The sequence below is a fragment of the Pelobates fuscus genome, chromosome 5, assembly GCF_036172605.1.
Source record: "Pelobates fuscus isolate aPelFus1 chromosome 5, aPelFus1.pri, whole genome shotgun sequence".
Classification (NCBI taxonomy): Eukaryota; Metazoa; Chordata; class Amphibia; order Anura; family Pelobatidae; genus Pelobates; species Pelobates fuscus.
The window spans coordinates 365,109,296-365,127,947 of record NC_086321.1 but is presented as its reverse complement, the minus strand read 5'-3'; the positions used below and the strand labels follow the sequence as shown (position 1 = coordinate 365,127,947).

The window sequence follows — 18,652 nt, the reverse complement described above, 5'->3', positions numbered from 1 at the left end:
CACATTTTTGGCCAATGTATTGTAAAAAAATAGCATAGCTGAGAATTATTCCATATTTTTTTTTTTTTGCCTTGAATTTGAAATTAATTTTGAATTCTCACTTTAATAAATAACCCTGCTAGTTAGATTTTGGGGGGAAAAACTCTAGCTATGTGTTGTTAGAGGTGTGGGGGCGGGGGGAGGAGTTATCCCTAAAATATTTAACTTACTGTAATTCACATTGGTTAAAAATTCCTCTTTGGTGATCTCACTTCTTGCCCCGAAATGTTCTCTTACCCAGAATGCACCAGGCATTTTGGCAAAGTGCATGGCACCTTGTACTCTTTTTTTTTTTTTTATCTGTAATATTTCATATCTCATTATATTATTGTATTATTTAAATATTGACACCCTTTTTATAGGTCATGCGTCATCTCTCAAAGTTATTTGACAACATGGCCAAGATGAAGTTTGAAGGAGATTCTGATGATACTCAGTCCAAAACAGGGCTTGGGATGTACAGCAAAGAGGACGAATATGTCCCTTTCAACCAACCTTGTGACTGCAGCGGGCAGGTGAGTTTTTAAACTGGTGATTCTAGGAAGCGCCATCATGTCCTGCGATTATCTACAGTGGGTAATTCAATTAAGCAATGAGACTTTTTTGACAATATATGTATATTTTTTTGTTCATAGCAGCAATGTACAACTACCGTACTCACTGCAGTGCTCTGGATAACATGCAAACATTTGCATGACTAAAGATGGTCTTCTAATTTAGCTGTTGTGTGTTTCCTCAGGTGGAAACGTGGTTGAACCGTGTGCTGGATTCTATGAGGGCTACAGTTAGACATGAAATGACTGAAGCCGTCACGGCATATGAAGAGAAACCAAGGGAACAGTGGCTTTTTGACTATCCTGCACAGGTATCTCTCTCTCCTACAAGTTGCCCTTCCAAATATATGTATGTCTTCTGCATATAGAAGATATCAACTGCATGTTTATCTACAGTTCTTTGGTATGAATGTCTTCTCCAGGTGGCACTCACATGCACACAGATTTGGTGGACCACAGAAGTGGGTATTTCTTTTGCTCGGCTGGAAGAAGGCTATGAGAATGCTATGAAAGAATATTACAAGAAACAGGTCAACCAACTGAACACGCTCATTACCATGCTCATTGGAAAGCTGTCCCAGGGAGAAAGACAGAAAATTATGACTATCTGTACCATCGATGTCCACGCTCGGGACGTGGTCTCCAAGATTATCGCACAAAAGGTTAAGTAACTTTTCTTTACCCTGGAGTTCCATGGAACGCTCATGTTGATTGCTTCACTTTAGAATGTGTTCTTCATGCAGAACCTATGTATGGTCACAATCAGTAGAGATTACAATTTCCACTTCTTTTGTTGAATTAGATATCAATGAAGGTCTCACCAGATTAGCAAACTCCTGTCCCTGCAAAATGTAGGAAGGGATCCACTGGATCATTGTTAAGGACAAGTGCAATACCCCAATACGCAAAGTATAACCTCAGTAACACAATTTGTGGCTGGACTTCACGACAGACAGTTAGGTAGAATAGTTAGGACTAGCCAGAGTCAAGGGGACCCAGACATCTGATAGACGATAAGACAGAGCCAGGTCAAGGATACCAGAATACCGAATGGTCAAGTGGAAAGCTGGGTCAGTAATAGTAATTCAAAATAATCTAAATGTGCTATTGTAGCGGTACTTACCCTCTCCAGGGGCCGGCCGGGGTCCTCTCTTCTCGCCGCGCGCGGCTCAGCCAACGAGATGATCAGTCAGGCGGGCAGTGACCGCGAGAAGCGGTCACGTGTCCCGCCCGACACTAAGAGCGCGCCGCGCGTCTCGGGCGCGCTCTTAAAGGGACAGTGGGAGACTAAATTAGAATCAGTCTCCCATTGGCCCCTGTCAGGCCACATTCCCCATACACTCACATTTTGGGGGCGTGGATATGACAGGGGCCAATCAAAGTGAACCTTAGGGTATTTATACTCACCTGTTTCCCTTGCTCCTTGCCCTATCGTGGTTTCTGTCCAGTTTCCCTTTAGTGCTTGTATCGTTCAGTTGGTTTTTTGGTGCTTGACCTTGGCTTTGTTCCTGACTCCGCTCTCTCTTTATCCTTGCTTGCTTATCCGCTATTTTGTCCTCTGTGTACCAGTCCTCGGCTTGTTCTACGTTACGCTGTCTCTCTGTTCCCTTGACCTCGGCTTGTTCTAGACTCTGTCTTGCTTTTTCTCGTCAAGTCCGGCCATTCTAAGGTCCGGTAAGACGAACCCTGGTTTCTTGTCTCCTGACTATCTGTACTATTCCTGCGTGTTGGGGTATATTACCGTGACATTACGATAGGGCCATGGACCCCGCAGGTTTAGGTCAACAGATGGCCACTCATGAGGCTAGATTCGCAGAACAGGATCACCGTATGGATCAAATGGCTCAAGCCATCCAGACACTGTTATCCAGATCAGCTCCGGTACCTGTACCTACGCCTCCTGTAAACCCTATACCGGACACAGCTAATATGCCTAATGCTTCTGCACATCTAACCCCGCCACCTAGGTATGGAGGGGACGCTAAGACATGTAGGGGATTCCTTAATCAAGTGGAATTCCACTTTGAAATGTACCCACGTTCATTTCCCACTGATAGATCTAAGGTGGGTTTTCTTATGCACCAGCTTACGGATAAGGCACTAGAATGGGCAAATCCTATTTGGGAGGCTAATGGGCCTATGGTACACGACTTCAATAGCTTCCTCACAGCGTTCCGTAGAACATTTGACACGACTAAAAGGTCAAAAAATGCCGCCAGGGCATTAATGAGAATAAAGCAAGGATCTAAATCTGTAGCCGATTATGCTATTCAGTTCCGTACCCTTGCCTCACAGGTAGATTGGACTAATAATGGGCTTACTACCGCGTGTATGGAAGGTCTGTCTGATACTATGTTGGATGAGGTAGCAGCTAAGGACCTCCCTGTACCCCTGGAGGACCTGATTGACTATCTTATCGATATAGATAACAGGATCCGTGACAGGTTATATACCAGGTCCAGACATTTTGTTCCCTTTAACTCCCCTAGAGCTGAGACTCCCGAGGGATCTAAGGGTTCTGAGGAGGAACCTATGCAGTTAGGGGTTGCCAAACTTACTGACGCTGAAAAGCTTTATAGGAGAAAGGAGGGACTTTGTCTTTATTGTGGTAGGAGGGGTCATATGAGACAAGACTGTCCCGTGCGTCCGGGAAACTATCGCACCTAAGACCATATAGAGGACTGGCCTTGGGTGTGACATCACAGTCCTCACATTTGCCTCTTAATAAACTACTTCTTCCTGTTTCCCTGCACCTTGATAATAACTGCATAGCAGGGAATATACTAGCCCTGGTTGATTCCGGAGCGGCCGAAAACTTTATTGATTCCAGTTTTGTCAAGGAGAATAACATACCCACCAGAGAGAAGGAGACACCCTTGGCCGTTGAGGCCATAGATGGTAGACCATTATGCTCTCCAGTTATCACACATGAAACTGTTCCACTACATATGTCTACAGGGGTGTTACACTCTGAGACCATTCGGTTTCAGATCATTACTTCTCCTTCCTCTCACCTCGTGTTAGGGTATCCTTGGTTACGTACTCATAATCCCACCATTGATTGGGAGTCAGGACAAATAGTTTCTTGGAGTGATTCTTGCCAAGAGTCTTGTATTGTTAAAGTCACCCCTTTGAATTCTACTAATATTCCTCCCGTGCCTACGGTCATACCCTCTCAGTACCTGTCTCTTAAATCTGTTTTTGATAAAAGGGAGGCTGAAAGATTGCCACCTCACAGGCCTTACGATTGTGCAATTAATTTATTACCTGGTACAATGCCTCCCAAAGGGAGAATATATCCTTTATCTCCTCAGGAGAATCTGGTTATGGAGGAATATATTAAGGAATCTCTAGAGAAGGGATTTATAAGAAGATCCTCTTCCCCGGCAGGGGCGGGTTTCTTCTTTGTATCTAAGAAAGATGGCGAATTAAGGCCTTGTATTGACTATAGGGGCCTAAATAAAATCACCGTCAAAAATGCGTACCCCATACCTTTGATCACAGAACTATTTGATAGGCTTAAACAGGCCACAGTTTTTACTAAATTGGACCTTAGGGGTGCTTACAATCTCATACGTATCAAAAAGGATCACGAGTGGAAGACCGCTTTCAATACCAGGAGTGGCCACTACGAGTACACTGTGATGCCCTTTGGTCTTTGTAACGCCCCAGCAGTTTTTCAGGAATTTATTAATGATGTCCTACGTCAATTTATACATACATTCGTTATAGTATACTTGGACGACATATTGATTTATTCTACTGATTTACAGACTCATCACATGCATGTTAAATTAGTGTTGAGAACTCTTCTGGTTAACGGTCTCTATTGCAAACTCGAAAAATGTTCATTTGATCAATCTGAAGTCCAATTCTTGGGTTATATAATCTCGGCCAAGGGTTTTCGTATGGATCCCAAGAAACTGTCTGCCATTATGGAATGGCCTCTACCCCAGGGGTTGAAAGCCATTCAGCGTTTTCTGGGGTTCTCTAATTATTATAGGCGTTTTATTAAAGGGTTTTCTGCCATTGTTGCGCCTATAACCAGAATGACCAAGAAGGATGGTAATACTCATGTCTGGAAACCAGAAGCACTCGAGGCCTTTGAATTCTTGAAGGCTACATTTGCCTCTGCTCCTGTTTTACAGCATCCTGTCCCTTCACTGCCCTTTATTCTTGAAGTTGATGCTTCTGAGATAGGGGTAGGTGCTATCTTGTCTCAAAGAGATTCACCTGAAAAGCCGTTACACCCTTGTGGCTTCTTTTCCAGACAGATGTCCAAAGCAGAGAGGAATTATGATGTAGGCAATCGTGAACTCCTTGCTATCATTTTGGCGCTCAAGGAATGGAGACATCTGCTAGAGGGTACTAGGGATCCCATCCTCATTTTAACGGATCACAAAAACCTCTCTTACCTTAGTGAAGCAAAAAGATTGTCTTCCAGGCAGGCCAGGTGGTCTCTGTTTTTGTCTCGTTTTAATTACATAATCACTTACAGACCGGGTGACCGTAATACTAAAGCTGACGCTCTGTCCAGACAATTCGAGACTACTGACAAACTCGAGGTCGATGTTACCCCTGTCATTCCGCCTGACAGAATAATAGCGACTACTGTTCTTTCCATTTCGTCTTCTCTCTTACAAGCTATTCAGGCTAAACAACACTTGGCTCCTGGGGAGAGGCCTGCTGATAAGCTATTCGTTGATATACCGGAGAGACGAGACATCTTGTCATTATATCATGACACTAGAACTGCTGGACACCCTGGTATTTCTAAGACATTCTCAGCAGTTTCTAGATATTTCTGGTGGGCTTCCTTGCGCAAGGACGTCACCGATTACGTTAATGCCTGTAGCACTTGTGCCAGTATGAAGTCCTCCCACAGAGTTCCTTGTGGGTTGTTACATCCGTTGCCCATACCCGAGAGACCGTGGTCCAATATATCCATGGATTTCATTGTTGAATTACCTCCCTCTAATGGTAAAACTGTCATCCTAATGATTGTGGATCGTTTTTCTAAGATGGCTCATTTTGTGTCTCTTGTCAAATTACCATCATCCAGGGAACTTGCCTCTATCTTTGCCAGGGAGGTGTTTCGGTTGCATGGTATTCCCACTTCGATCGTGTCCGATAGGGGTAGCCAGTTTATCTCCAGATTCTGGAGAACGTTTTGTACAGAGATGGGTATCTCCCTCTCGTTTTCCTCAGCCTACCACCCCCAGTCTAATGGAGCTGCTGAACGTGCCAACCAATCTCTAGAGCAGTATCTTCGTTGTTTCGTGTCCCACCATCAGAACAATTGGGCTGACCTTCTTCCTTGGGCTGAGTTTGCTCGTAATAATGCTGCTCATGAATCCTCCGCTAACAGCCCTTTTTACGTTGTTTATGGCCGGCATCCCGTGGTTCTTCCAGCTGCATTCTCCTTACAGGGCATGCCAGCTCTGGACGAACATTTGGCTAGTCTACGTAATACTTGGGAGCAGGTTCAGTGTTCTTTGGTGGCCTCAGCTGCTCGTCAGAAGGTTCAGGCAGACAAGCATCGCAGGGCGGCTCCATCCTATGCTGTGGGAGACCGGGTTTGGCTTTCTACTCGCAATATTCGTCTTCGTGTGCCTTCTATGAAGTTGGCCCCTCGTTTTATTGGTCCTTTTCGTATCTTGCATGTGGTTAATCCTGTCTCGTATGCATTGGATCTTCCAAAAAATTTACGCATTCCTAACGTGTTTCATACCTCCTTGTTAAAACCCCTCCTGTGCAACCGTTATACTCGGCATGTCCCTCCTCCTCCTCCGGTTTCTGTGGAGGGCCATGAGGAGTTTGAAGTGGCGGCTGTAATTGACTCTCGTTTGCTTCGGGGTCGCCTCCAATATCTGGTACATTGGAAGGGCTATGGGCCTGAGGAACGCAGTTGGATTTCCGCTGACGCTGTTCACGCTCCTCGCCTTGTGCGTTCTTTCCACGCTCGTCTTCCTGCCAGGCCTGCTCCTCCCCGCCCGGTGGGCGTGTCTTCAGGGGGGGGTACTGTAGCGGTACTTACCCTCTCCAGGGGCCGGCCGGGGTCCTCTCTTCTCGCCGCGCGCGGTCCTGCTCCTGCACGAGCCGCGCGCGGCTCAGTCAACGAGATGATCAGTCAGGCGGGCAGTGACCGCGAGAAGCGGTCACGTGTCCCGCCCGACACTAAGAGCGCGCCGCGCGTCTCGGGCGCGCTCTTAAAGGGACAGTGGGAGACTAAATTAGAATCAGTCTCCCATTGGCCCCTGTCAGGCCACATTCCCCATACACTCACATTTTGGGGGCGTGGATATGACAGGGGCCAATCAAAGTGAACCTTAGGGTATTTATACTCACCTGTTTCCCTTGCTCCTTGCCCTATCGTGGTTTCTGTCCAGTTTCCCTTTAGTGCTTGTATCGTTCAGTTGGTTTTTTGGTGCTTGACCTTGGCTTTGTTCCTGACTCCGCTCTCTCTTTATCCTTGCTTGCTTATCCGCTATTTTGTCCTCTGTGTACCAGTCCTCGGCTTGTTCTACGTTATGCTGTCTCTCTGTTCCCTTGACCTCGGCTTGTTCTAGACTCTGTCTTGCTTTTTCTCGTCAAGTCCGGCCATTCTAAGGTCCGGTAAGACGAACCCTGGTTTCTTGTCTCCTGACTATCTGTACTATTCCTGCGTGTTGGGGTATATTACCGTGACAGCTATTGGGTCAAGGAGAAAGCACAATAGAGAACTGTTCACTTGAAACTTTGCTGTTTTATAAGCTGGGAGGTGTAATTGTCATAACCACGCACCCAAAACATGGGGGGACGGTGGCTATACCTAATAGACCTAAATGCGCCACATTTTAAAACGTTGCGTACGTGCAGCAGCCTATGTCATTGTTGCTGAATGAGACTGCAAGGGCTAAGACTATGACGGTCCGCCAGATCTGAACTCCCTGCAGACCGATAAGGAATTAGCTGAACCCCTTTCAATCATTAGTAAGAAATCTTTGCCAAATGTTGTAGAAGGTATCTCCCATAATGCTTTGCCAGTTTTGAGGGGAGTTTTGAGCATCATTGGTGATTCAGTCTACAATATCTGGAATGGCTGAGCCCCTTCTTTTGGGCTAGAATATAATCTAAAATGTGAGGCAGTAGTTGGACTGGTTGCCCAGTCAGCGGTAATCTAGCCCAGTAAGTAATTTAAAATTATGACAGTCCGTCTCATGATGATCTCCACTGGGGAGTTTTAGGGGGAACATAATTGATTATGTAAAGATTATTATAAGCATTAGATACAGTTGTTAGCATTATATCTATGGTTGCTTTCTATGTGAGGGTATTGAACAGCAAAGTATAGCATTCAAGTACAATTGTCCTAAATGGGAGAGATCGGAGCAGGTTATATGAGGATAATGGTATGATATCATGGAATATAAACTGAATTAAAAGTGTAAAACACTTTTTAAACAGTCCCACAGTATAATATTTCAGGTCTCTCTGGCAGAGAAGTTTGATTGTGTGGTTAGTCTGTGTTCTTTTTTTTAGAGCCTGTTTGGCAATGTGTCCATTTACTGCTTGAATCTCACCTGCCAGCGACTGTCCCTAATTTTGCAGGTTGATAATGCCCAGGCCTTCGTGTGGCTGTCACAACTGAGGCACCGCTGGGACGACGACAAGAAGCATTGCTTTGCCAACATATGTGATGCCCAGTTCCTCTACTCTTATGAATATCTTGGCAATACGCCCCGTCTGGTTATCACTCCACTGACAGACAGGTTGGTGACGGTGCCAACAGCAGCGTGTGGTGGGTGTGCGGAGAAGGGGGGGGCAGCTGTCTGTCTCTGCAGGGTGGGCTTTAAATCTGTCATTGTGACTGTGCTAAAAAAGAATTCCGATGCAGCTTCCATGTTTAGAACGTTTGTTTCTTAAGATATGTGGCTAGATTGAATTCTGTGCTTATATGAATGTATACATATTGTATGTGTACACCCTAGTGTAAGTTTAACAAGTCAGTCTCACATAGTACATTCTATAGCAAGGGTTCCGAGGGGTTTATTAGCTGCGTCATTTTGTATAGCTTGCTAAGACACCCCGATGAAAATGGGGTCAGCTTTACACATTGGGAAGGAAGGCAACATCTACATGCACCCCGGATTAAAAACAGTTCATCCATAAAACTGGCTGGGGCCTATAGCCCATATTAACCCCTGTACAGCACACCAACCCCTTGTTTTACCGAACTCCGAGATTCCCTTTTATATTTTGAATTGGTCTAGTTTATCTTTGGTTCTGTTTTTTTCCACTACCCTGAATTACATCTCTGGCCACCTGTGCTTATTCTTGGCCACTGTCCATTTACAGTGGTAATTCCTTGCCAATGTTATTGTTCATTGCCCACATTGACCTTTGGCTAGTTTCTAATTATGCCACATTTTGACTACTTGATGTTTAGTTATTTTTTGTTTATGCTTCTGTGCCATATTTGGCCTTTGACCTTTGTTAAATCATCTTAATTATTCCCATTAACACACAGTTATCCTATTCATTTCTGATTACCCCACTTGATTTCTAATTTGTATGCCCTACATTTCACATTTAGGAATCCAGCCCCATCCATTACACGATGGCATCTTCCTCTTTGTTACATTGTATATGCCTCTGTCCGTAAAAGCACAGGAAGAGATATATTTTTATAGAAGTTCTGATCTATGTCTCGGGTGTCATGATTTCAAACCCAAGTTGTTCTCTTTCTCCTGGCAGATGTTACATCACGCTGACCCAATCCCTCCACCTCACCATGAGTGGTGCTCCAGCTGGGCCGGCCGGTACCGGAAAAACAGAGACCACCAAAGACTTGGGGCGAGCCCTGGGTATAATGGTCTATGTGTTCAACTGCTCTGAGCAGATGGATTACAAGGTAAACGATCTCACCTGTCTGAAACACTGTCCTTTATCTCCGAAATAAATAATTCCTTTTCTAGGAAGATTGCTGAATACACAGATCGACAGCTTTAGCGCAAGGACTCTAATCCCATTTGGCCTTTCTTGTTTACTCACACAGTTTGACTAATCCCTTTAGAGCCTCCAAGCATATTCGAGCGTTCGTTTCCTGTAAATGTAAAAAAAATAAAAAAACACTCCGTTTGTAATGATAAAAGAAGGTCTTTCTGACAAACAAAATGGAAAACAGAAACAGCTGGGTTAGAGCATGGAAAAGTATCTTCCAGCTGGCCGATCCTTAGAACTTGGCAGATTAGACGTGGATATTTCCTGTATCCTGCCTATCAGGCCCTTCTAGACTCTCCAACTTGCACTGAACTGATGTCACTTCCCATATGTTATGATGAAATGTACTGAGGGATGATGTTGTGTGTACTGAACAATTCTAGGGCAAGGGATTCTGGGAGAGCTGCACTCCACGGCAGCGAGGGCATGTTCTCATAGACTTGATTATCCTGCTTGCAGTGAGAGTATAAGGATAGCCAGAGGGCACGTGAATTGGCACATTAATTGGCACAATTTGCCTCTGCAAAACCTACAAAGAATGTAGCTTGAATATACATCCTGTGACGTTTTATATAACAAAAACGTTTCCACTCTTATTCTGTCAAAATGCTTTCAGAGTGACATGATAACTGGTCCACTTCAAGATGCCACAAATCCTGGTAAAAATAACTGGGTTGCGAGAGGTTTGTACAAATGCATTTGCCATCTTGCGAGAACAGGGGGCCAGATTTTGTAACATGAAGGTACTTTTATCTTGGTAATAAGGTTGCAATCTTCTTGTTACAGACTAAGAGAAGATTGCAGTTCAGTTACAAGAGATAAATATATATTTGGAATTAGAATTTGGACGCTGATCTTCCTGCTATTCAGCCTAATGAAAAATCTGCTTTAACAATAAGGGGCGCGCAATATCTTATTAAACAGAGTATTTCTTTTAGCATATCTTCGTTGTCCTAATGCTTTGCCTTTTTCTCTGCTCTCTCCGGCAGTCCTGTGGAAATATCTATAAAGGTCTGTCTCAGACGGGAGCCTGGGGCTGTTTTGATGAGTTTAACAGAATTTCTGTGGAAGTGCTTTCTGTGGTGGCGGTACAGGTACGTTGTGGCGGTGCGATAAACATATTGCAGTATGTCGAGGGAGGAAATTATATTGTATTTCAAATACTTCTAACAAACTTAAAATGCAGCTAGGGTTGCTACGGGTGAGAATACATTTGTTTTAAACACACTCATTTAGTTATTATTTTATTTAAATGATGTTCTCTGTTTACTGAAATTTACTTTTCATTTAATCGTAATGTTTTTGTTAGTGCTACGGCATTATCACAGTTTTTCACAATTTGACAATTTTTACCTTAAATTTGAAATAAATTTTCAATTCCCAACAATTCTCACTTTAGTGATTAATCAGGTTAGTGTCTGCTATTTTTTTCCCCCTCCTCTTCAGCTTTGGTGATGCTCATCTAGGCCTCCAAAACCCTTTACTTGATTCTTATTGCCAATGGGCTACCTGCCGTATAATATCCGCGGGTTTATACAGAACCTTGTAATTCGTGCATGTTTTTCGAGAGAGGATATATTATCCCCAAATTAACTGTTCCTGGGATGTAGCTTGACACAGGGAGAGATTTCTCACAATACTGAAGGTTCTGTTAATTTTTTGAAGTAACTACGTACCATCTACTTCTTCGCAGGTAAAAAGTATACAAGATGCTATTAGAGACAAGAAGAAACGGTTCAATTTTCTGGGAGAGGAGATCAATTTGATTCCATCTGTTGGTATCTTTATCACAATGAATCCTGGGTACGCTGGCCGAACGGAGCTTCCTGAAAATCTGAAGGCATTATTCCGGTAAGATTTGTCTGTCCAAGGTTGTTTTCATTTTTTTATTCTTGAGTTTGCAGATGTGAGTGTTCAAATATATAATATATACCAATGGAAGCAAAAATTAAGTTTGTAACTCTTTAAATAACTGACGGGGCAGCCTAAAAGTGCAACCTATAATATTGCAAGAGCAAGATAATATTTATTTTATTTGATTAGTTTTAATTGGGAATCTGGTGATACTGTTGTTGCAGATGTTAATAAATGATCTTGTAAGTGGAAGTTAAAAACCACTTAATGGCACTAAAACTCAAAATCAACAAAGTGTCATGTTCTGTATAAATAGTAATTCTGGCAATGTTCTAAAAGTGAAGTAATCACCATGGAAACCAGTGTAATATCTCTCCGTTTTACCCCTCTTCTAGAACATTGCATCATATCACTCTTTATACAAAACCACCATAACTGCAATGAGCAAACCTCTACCATTACAATGTTGCATTTTGCGGACATGAAGATGAAATATCCGGTATTTTCATACAAGCTACCGTGCCAATTGGAAAATAAGTGAAAAGCATCCATACTTTATTTTGTATAGATGTACTTTGTTTAATTACACAGGCTCATCTTCCTGTCCACCCGCACCTCCCACGCCCACCCCTTCTGTCACTCTCTACATTGGCTTCCCGTAAGATATAGGGCTCAATTTAAGATCCTGGTACTTGCTTACAAATCTCTACACAATGCTGCTCCGACCTAACTATCCTCACTAATACACAAATATGTCCCATCTTGGCCTCTATGCTCTGCCGGAGATCTACGTCTAACCTCTATTCGTACTTCCACCTCTGATGCTCGCTTAAAATACTTCTCTAGGGCTGCGCCGTTACTATGGAACACCCTTCCCCTCTCTGTTCGACTTTCATCCATTCTCCACTCTTTCAGAAAAATCTTTAAAAACCTAGTTCTTCAGGAAAGCATATCAATTAAACTGTCAACAGATTTCTCTCCCCGCACCCTGATTCCTCTCCTGCAATAGTCATAATAACAAAACACTAAGCCTTCAGTGAATACTATCCTAGCAACCTACTTTTCTACCCTACCCTTACCTTTTGTGTCATTTTACCCCACTCCCTCTAGCATGTAAGCTCATTGAGCAGGGCCCTCAACCCCTCTGTTCCTGTGCGTCCAACTCGTCTAGTTACAGTTACGTGTTTGTTAGTTCACCCATTGTACAGTGCCGCGGAATTTGTTGGCGCTTTTATAAATAATAATCTCTTCCACCATCCCTTTTATCCAGACCCTGTGCCATGGTGGTACCAGATTTTGAACTGATCTGTGAAATCATGTTGGTGGCAGAAGGCTTCATTGACGCCAGGCTGTTGGCAAGAAAATTTATCACCCTTTACCAGCTGTGCAAAGAACTTCTGTCTAAACAGGTAACAGAGGCGTCTGGCATCGTACAGTGTGACTTACCTGGAAGTAGGTTACTCTACATTATACAATGCCAAAGTGGAACCACTCTCCTTTATTCCACATTACAGACACCTAACCTCAGTTTAAAACGTTTTCCATTAAAGCTTAATGTATTTCTGAGCCATTTATTTCTAATAACCTGTATGAAAAAAGGGTGAGGCTGCTATGATAGAACATTATAAATATCTTAAGGGATTTTACAAAGAACACGATTTTTTTTTTTTCTGTAGTAAAAGGGTATCTAGAGCAGTGGTTTCTCACCCATAAGTCGAGTCCTAAGTTTGGTTCCTCACGTCATTTGGATGAGTCCTCCGTGTAGAGAGCAGGTTCGACATATTCGTCACTACCCCTTGAAATTGCCCTTAATAAATTGTTTTCTGTAACTGTGTATTACAGAACCCATTGACACCATGTAGAGTCTAATTAAGGTGTTTGGCTAACTTTCTTTTAAAACTAATTTAAAAGGACAAAACATATGAAGTACGGGCTTCTGAGTTACATTTACAAGTGCAGGGATTGCTCACAGGGGAGTGGGGGGGGGGGTAATTTAGAGATAAAGTCAAGAAATACAGTTTAGGGCAGGGGTAGGCAACCTTCGGCTCTCCAGATGTTTTGGACTACATCTCCCATAATGCTTTTACAGCCATATTGCTGGCAAAGCATCAAGGGAGATGTAGTCCACAACATCTGGAGAGCCGAAGGTTGCCTACCCCTGGTTTAGGGAAATAGTTTTAGATACATGGGACAATCTCCCACAAGTGGAGGGGGAGACTTATTTCTGTAGAAGAATTTTAGAAGGTTTTGGGAAGACACAACTGAAAATAAAGTTTGTACTTTTTGGTAGGAAATAAGCAGACTAGATGGGCCAACTACTGGATCTATGTTGCTCTCAGTTTGTGGTTTGCCTGTAATATGTGTCACCACGTATTCACTCCTCCATTCCAGTCCCTGACAAGTGCTTTAATGTCCCTCTTGTCCTCTGTTCGAGGCTCGGGCTGATAGAGCTGCTGATCGAGTCATTATAAAGCAGCATGCCTTATCACAGAGTTATTCTAGCCCTTTAATGCTAAATCCATTCCATAGTTCTCTTCTGTACCATAAAGGTTACAGTATCAAACTCGATGTGCCGGGCCGGTGTGTGACATTGTAATTTAGCACCGGAGCAGAACAATCTATCCTTTCTCCATGGCTCAATGAAGCGGCCAGTCCCTGCTGCTACAGTACAATACTGTATGTGACAAAGCATCCATAGATGTAAAGTAGACACTCTGTGGAAGATAGAATACTGGTGCTTAGAGGTTGTTTGAAGTTGAAAATGTTTCAGTTTTGCTGGAAGTTAAACTGAGGATGAGTATTAAATAATGGTTGCAGCATGCATGCGCCAGTGAATTTTATGTTATATGACTGAACAAAGGGTAAAACACTTTATACAAGTTTTGTGTCGATTTTTTTTTTTTTTTTCATTTTATCAGCTCATTCCCCGAAGGGATTCCCCTGTACATTGCTCAGCTGAAAGAAAGAAAAGTTTTGTTTTTTGTTTTTTAATTTAATTGTATGTAATATGCCGGTATTAGAAGTCTGGTATCAGGTTACAGGTCTATCTATCCATTTAGTGTCTGACTAGCGTGAGATACATTGATTCACAATTAAAAGCCTTGACGCTTTTCAGACAAATTTACTTAATTGGGAACTGTAGAGATCTCATAAGGGAATTTTATGTTATATGACTGAACAAAGGGTAAAACACTTTAAACAAGTTTTGTGTCGATTTTTATTTTTTTTTTCATTTTATCAGCTCATTCCCCGAAGGGATTCCCCTGTACATTGCTCAGCTGAAAGAAAAAAAAGTTTTGTTTTTTGTTTTTTAATTTAATTGTATGTAATATGCCGGTATTAGAAGTCTGGTATCAGGTTACAGGTCTATCTATCCATTTAGTGTCTGACTAGCGTGAGATACATTGATTCACAATTAAAAGCCTTGACGCTTTTCAGACAAATTTACTTAATTGGGAACTGTAGAGATCTCATAAGGGAATTTTAAGGGGAAAAAAACTCAGATGGTGGAAAAATTAAACTTTAGATTTTTTTCTACTTTGAGTTAAAATTTTGCAGTTCCCTGCGAAGTTGTCCACAATTTCCAATGTAGTCAATAACTCCAGTTTAAAATGTATCTTTTTTTTAGTTTCAAACTCTTTTTTTATTTTTTATTTATTTTTTTTGTCGTGAGTCAAAGAGATGTACTAAGCAAGACCGTCACATATTTCACATGACATGTTTTTGTTTAGTGTGAACACCGTTCAAAGAAAGGGGGAAAAAAAGAGGTCCACTTGATGGACAACCTAACGGCTAGGATAAGGGGCTCTTTGAAAACTTTTCAGAAGATCTGGGAACCCTGGGAAAACTTGGGAAGATTAACTAACCTGGGAAGTTAATACGAACATGACCCGCCTGACAAACTGCCCACTCCATTCATGGAAAGCTTCCCCGCACCCCTACCCACTCTCCACCCTTTCGGATCTTTACATTTTCCTTTCTTTCTTTCTTTCTTTCTTTCTATTCTTTAATGTTTCATAAAAATCTAAAATATTGACTACCGTGAGGCATCCCAGAGAGACAGACATATATCGCAAACATGGAGCATAAGAATTGCTTGCGATCAGGGCCGGCCTTAGGCATTTAGACGCCCTGTGCGAAAAATCTTCACAGCGCCCCCCCCCCCGTCATCCATGTATGCTATGTTTGTGTTGTCTGTGTATGTGATAGTAGGTATGATGACTGTGTGTGATATGTATGCTATGTGTGATATTTGTAATGGGTGTATTAACAGTGTGTGATATGCGTGTATTGGTTGTATGTGACACACACACACACACACACACAGAGTCAGACGGCCATACACACACACAGGAAGACATCCACACACACACACAGGCAGACAGTCATACACACACACACAGAGTCAGACGGCCATACACACACACAGGCAGACAGTCAGTCATACACACAGACACAGACAGTAATACACACAGACACACACAGAGGCAGACAGTAATACACACAGACACACACAGACACACACAGAGGCAGACAGTCATACACACAGACAAACACGCAGACAGCCATACACACAGAGGCAGTCATACACACAGACACACACACAGAGGCAGACAGTAATACACACAGACACACAGTGGCAGACAGTCATATACACACACACACACACACACACACAGGCAGACAGTCTCACACACACAGACACACACAGGCAGTCAGTCATACACACAGACACAGACAGTAATACACACAGACACACAGAGGCAGACAGTAATACACACACAGTCATACACACAGACACACACAGAGGCAGACAGTCATACACACACACACACACAGAGGCAGACAGTCATACACACACACACACACACACACACACACACACAGGCAGACAGTCATACACAATACACACAGAGGCAGACAGTCATACACACAGACAAACACGCAGACAGACACACACACAGAGGCAGACAGTAATACACACAGACACACAGTGGCAGACAGTCATATACACACACACACACAGGCAGACAGTCTCACACACACAGACACACACAGGCAGACAGTCAGTCATACACACAGACACAGACAGTAATACAAACAGACACACACAGAGGCAGACAGTAATACACACACAGTCATACACACAGACACACACAGAGGCAGACAGTCATACACACACAGACACACACAGGCAGACAGTCATACACACACACACACACACACACACAGGCAGACAGTCATACACACAGAGGCAGACAGTCATACACACACAGACAGTAATACACACAGGCAGAGAGTCACACTCACATGACAAGCACACAGTTACCTGTGGAGTTCATTGTGGAGGCAGTGCAGCTCCTGGTGACTGTTTGGTGGGGAAGCAGGGACTCCTTCCTGCTTCCCCTGCAGCAGTTTTCCGGCGCTTTTAGCTCCGCCCCCGCCGCACGGTAAGCTCCGCCCCCGCTGCAAATTTGAAAAAAAAAATTTATTTAATTTTTTTTTTAAAAATCCCAGCCGGCTGTGCGGCTGCACGGCGTCCCCTGCTACATGGCGCCCTGTGTGGCCGCACAGCTCGCACACCCCTAAGGCCGGCCCTGCTTGCGATCTCTCCTATCCATACACCGCCGTGTTCGGCGATCTCCGATGACGGAGCACAATAATGCTTAGCACAAGATAAATAAAGAGAAAGCCAGGAACCACCTAGAACAACACGCAAACCAGACACGACAGTTACGATCCATATGTCATTACACTAAGCTTTAAATGTCAAAGTGCTGTGTATGCGATCTGATCTAAAACAGTTTCTGTTCTCTACCGAATATATCTGCTAATTATGGTCTCCTTTATTGTATGTCAATACAAAATAAAGAATTTCAAAAAGAAAAATATATAAACATTATTATGTTTAATCAAAAGTAAACTGTGAATCGGAAGTATAAAGGCACAAAGTTGATGTAACATCGGGGGCAACAAATGTTGAGTGCCCAACTTTAGCACATTTTTATTAAAAAAGTGGGGAGGGAAGTTGGCCCACTATAACACTGGTCTAGTACCAGTCTGTTAATTTGAAAGTTAATTTAATTTTGGATTGAGTAGCACTATCTAGTGAATGAATGTAAGGTTGCCAGGTAGAAAGTATTTTTTTCAGTCAAAATTATTTTATTTAACAAGGCTTATATAGAATATATATGGAATATGAAGGACATTTTTTGTGTGGAGTAATGATAGTGGAGGAAGGGAAGGCCAAATCCAATTGTGTAATAATATACTTGTATTTATCTGTGTATGGATATCTGGACTTCTTGGTTCTGTTACCTACATTTAGTCAATTATGGTTTTATTTCCCATTCTAAAATAATAAAGTGTTTGAAACATATGTTGGGTTATATAAATGGCAATAATAATTATGGAATTCCCTAAATTTGGGTATATTTAAACCATCTTTCCAATAAAATTAGCCTTTTTGCACAAAAGACCTCCAACACCAACAAGACAGGTGAGGTTGATAAAAGATTTTACTGAAGCATTTTTAGTAATAACCTAACTTTTTAACCAGTATACTGCTTGTTGAATCTTACTTTTTGCTATCCAAATCAGGACCATTATGACTGGGGCTTAAGAGCCATCAAATCTGTATTGGTTGTTGCTGGTTCGCTGAAGCGAGGGGACCCTGACCGCCCTGAAGATCAGGTCCTCATGAGAGCCTTGCGTGATTTTAACATTCCCAAGATCGTGACAGATGACATGCCGGTATTTATGGGACTCATTGGGGACCTCTTCCCTGCTCTAGATGTTCCCAGGAAGAGAGACCTTGACTTTGAGAAGTTTGTGAAGCAAGCTGTTCTGGACCTCAAACTACAAGCCGAAGATAACTTTGTGTTAAAGGTGCATTTCTTTAATATCTCAATATCCCAATATTTCAGCAACAATAACCTACATACTAGTCTGAACTATTTATTCTAAATTATGAAAAATAAAACCATGTAAATTAAATGCACTGCAACTATGGAAAAGAGAAGAAAAATGTTTTTAAAAGGGTATTCCAAGCTTCATAGCCACTTCAGGATGGGTTGTTATGATGTGAGGAGCACCCTAACCATATTTGACAGTAATGGGGCAAAGTGTTTTGCCCTCATACCTGTCATCACTGGGTACCGATGGCTCATTAATGGCCGATTATGTGCATCTGGCTACTCTAGAGCTGTACAAATTGGATGCTG

The 18,652-nt window shown here is 42.7% G+C and overlaps 1 protein-coding gene across 1 annotated transcript in view; it reads left to right on the top strand.

Moving 5' to 3' along the window:
• Positions 1-18,652, top strand: part of DNAH9 (dynein axonemal heavy chain 9) — a 169,762-nt gene that overhangs the window by 38,280 nt on the left and 112,830 nt on the right. The window contains exons 23-31 of the mRNA XM_063456071.1: positions 402-554; positions 779-904; positions 1,016-1,255; positions 8,184-8,344; positions 9,330-9,486; positions 10,565-10,669; positions 11,269-11,426; positions 12,700-12,838; positions 18,030-18,317. Of these exons, the coding sequence (XP_063312141.1) occupies positions 402-554; positions 779-904; positions 1,016-1,255; positions 8,184-8,344; positions 9,330-9,486; positions 10,565-10,669; positions 11,269-11,426; positions 12,700-12,838; positions 18,030-18,317 (1,527 nt within the window). The remainder of the gene's footprint in view (positions 1-401; positions 555-778; positions 905-1,015; positions 1,256-8,183; positions 8,345-9,329; positions 9,487-10,564; positions 10,670-11,268; positions 11,427-12,699; positions 12,839-18,029; positions 18,318-18,652) is intronic.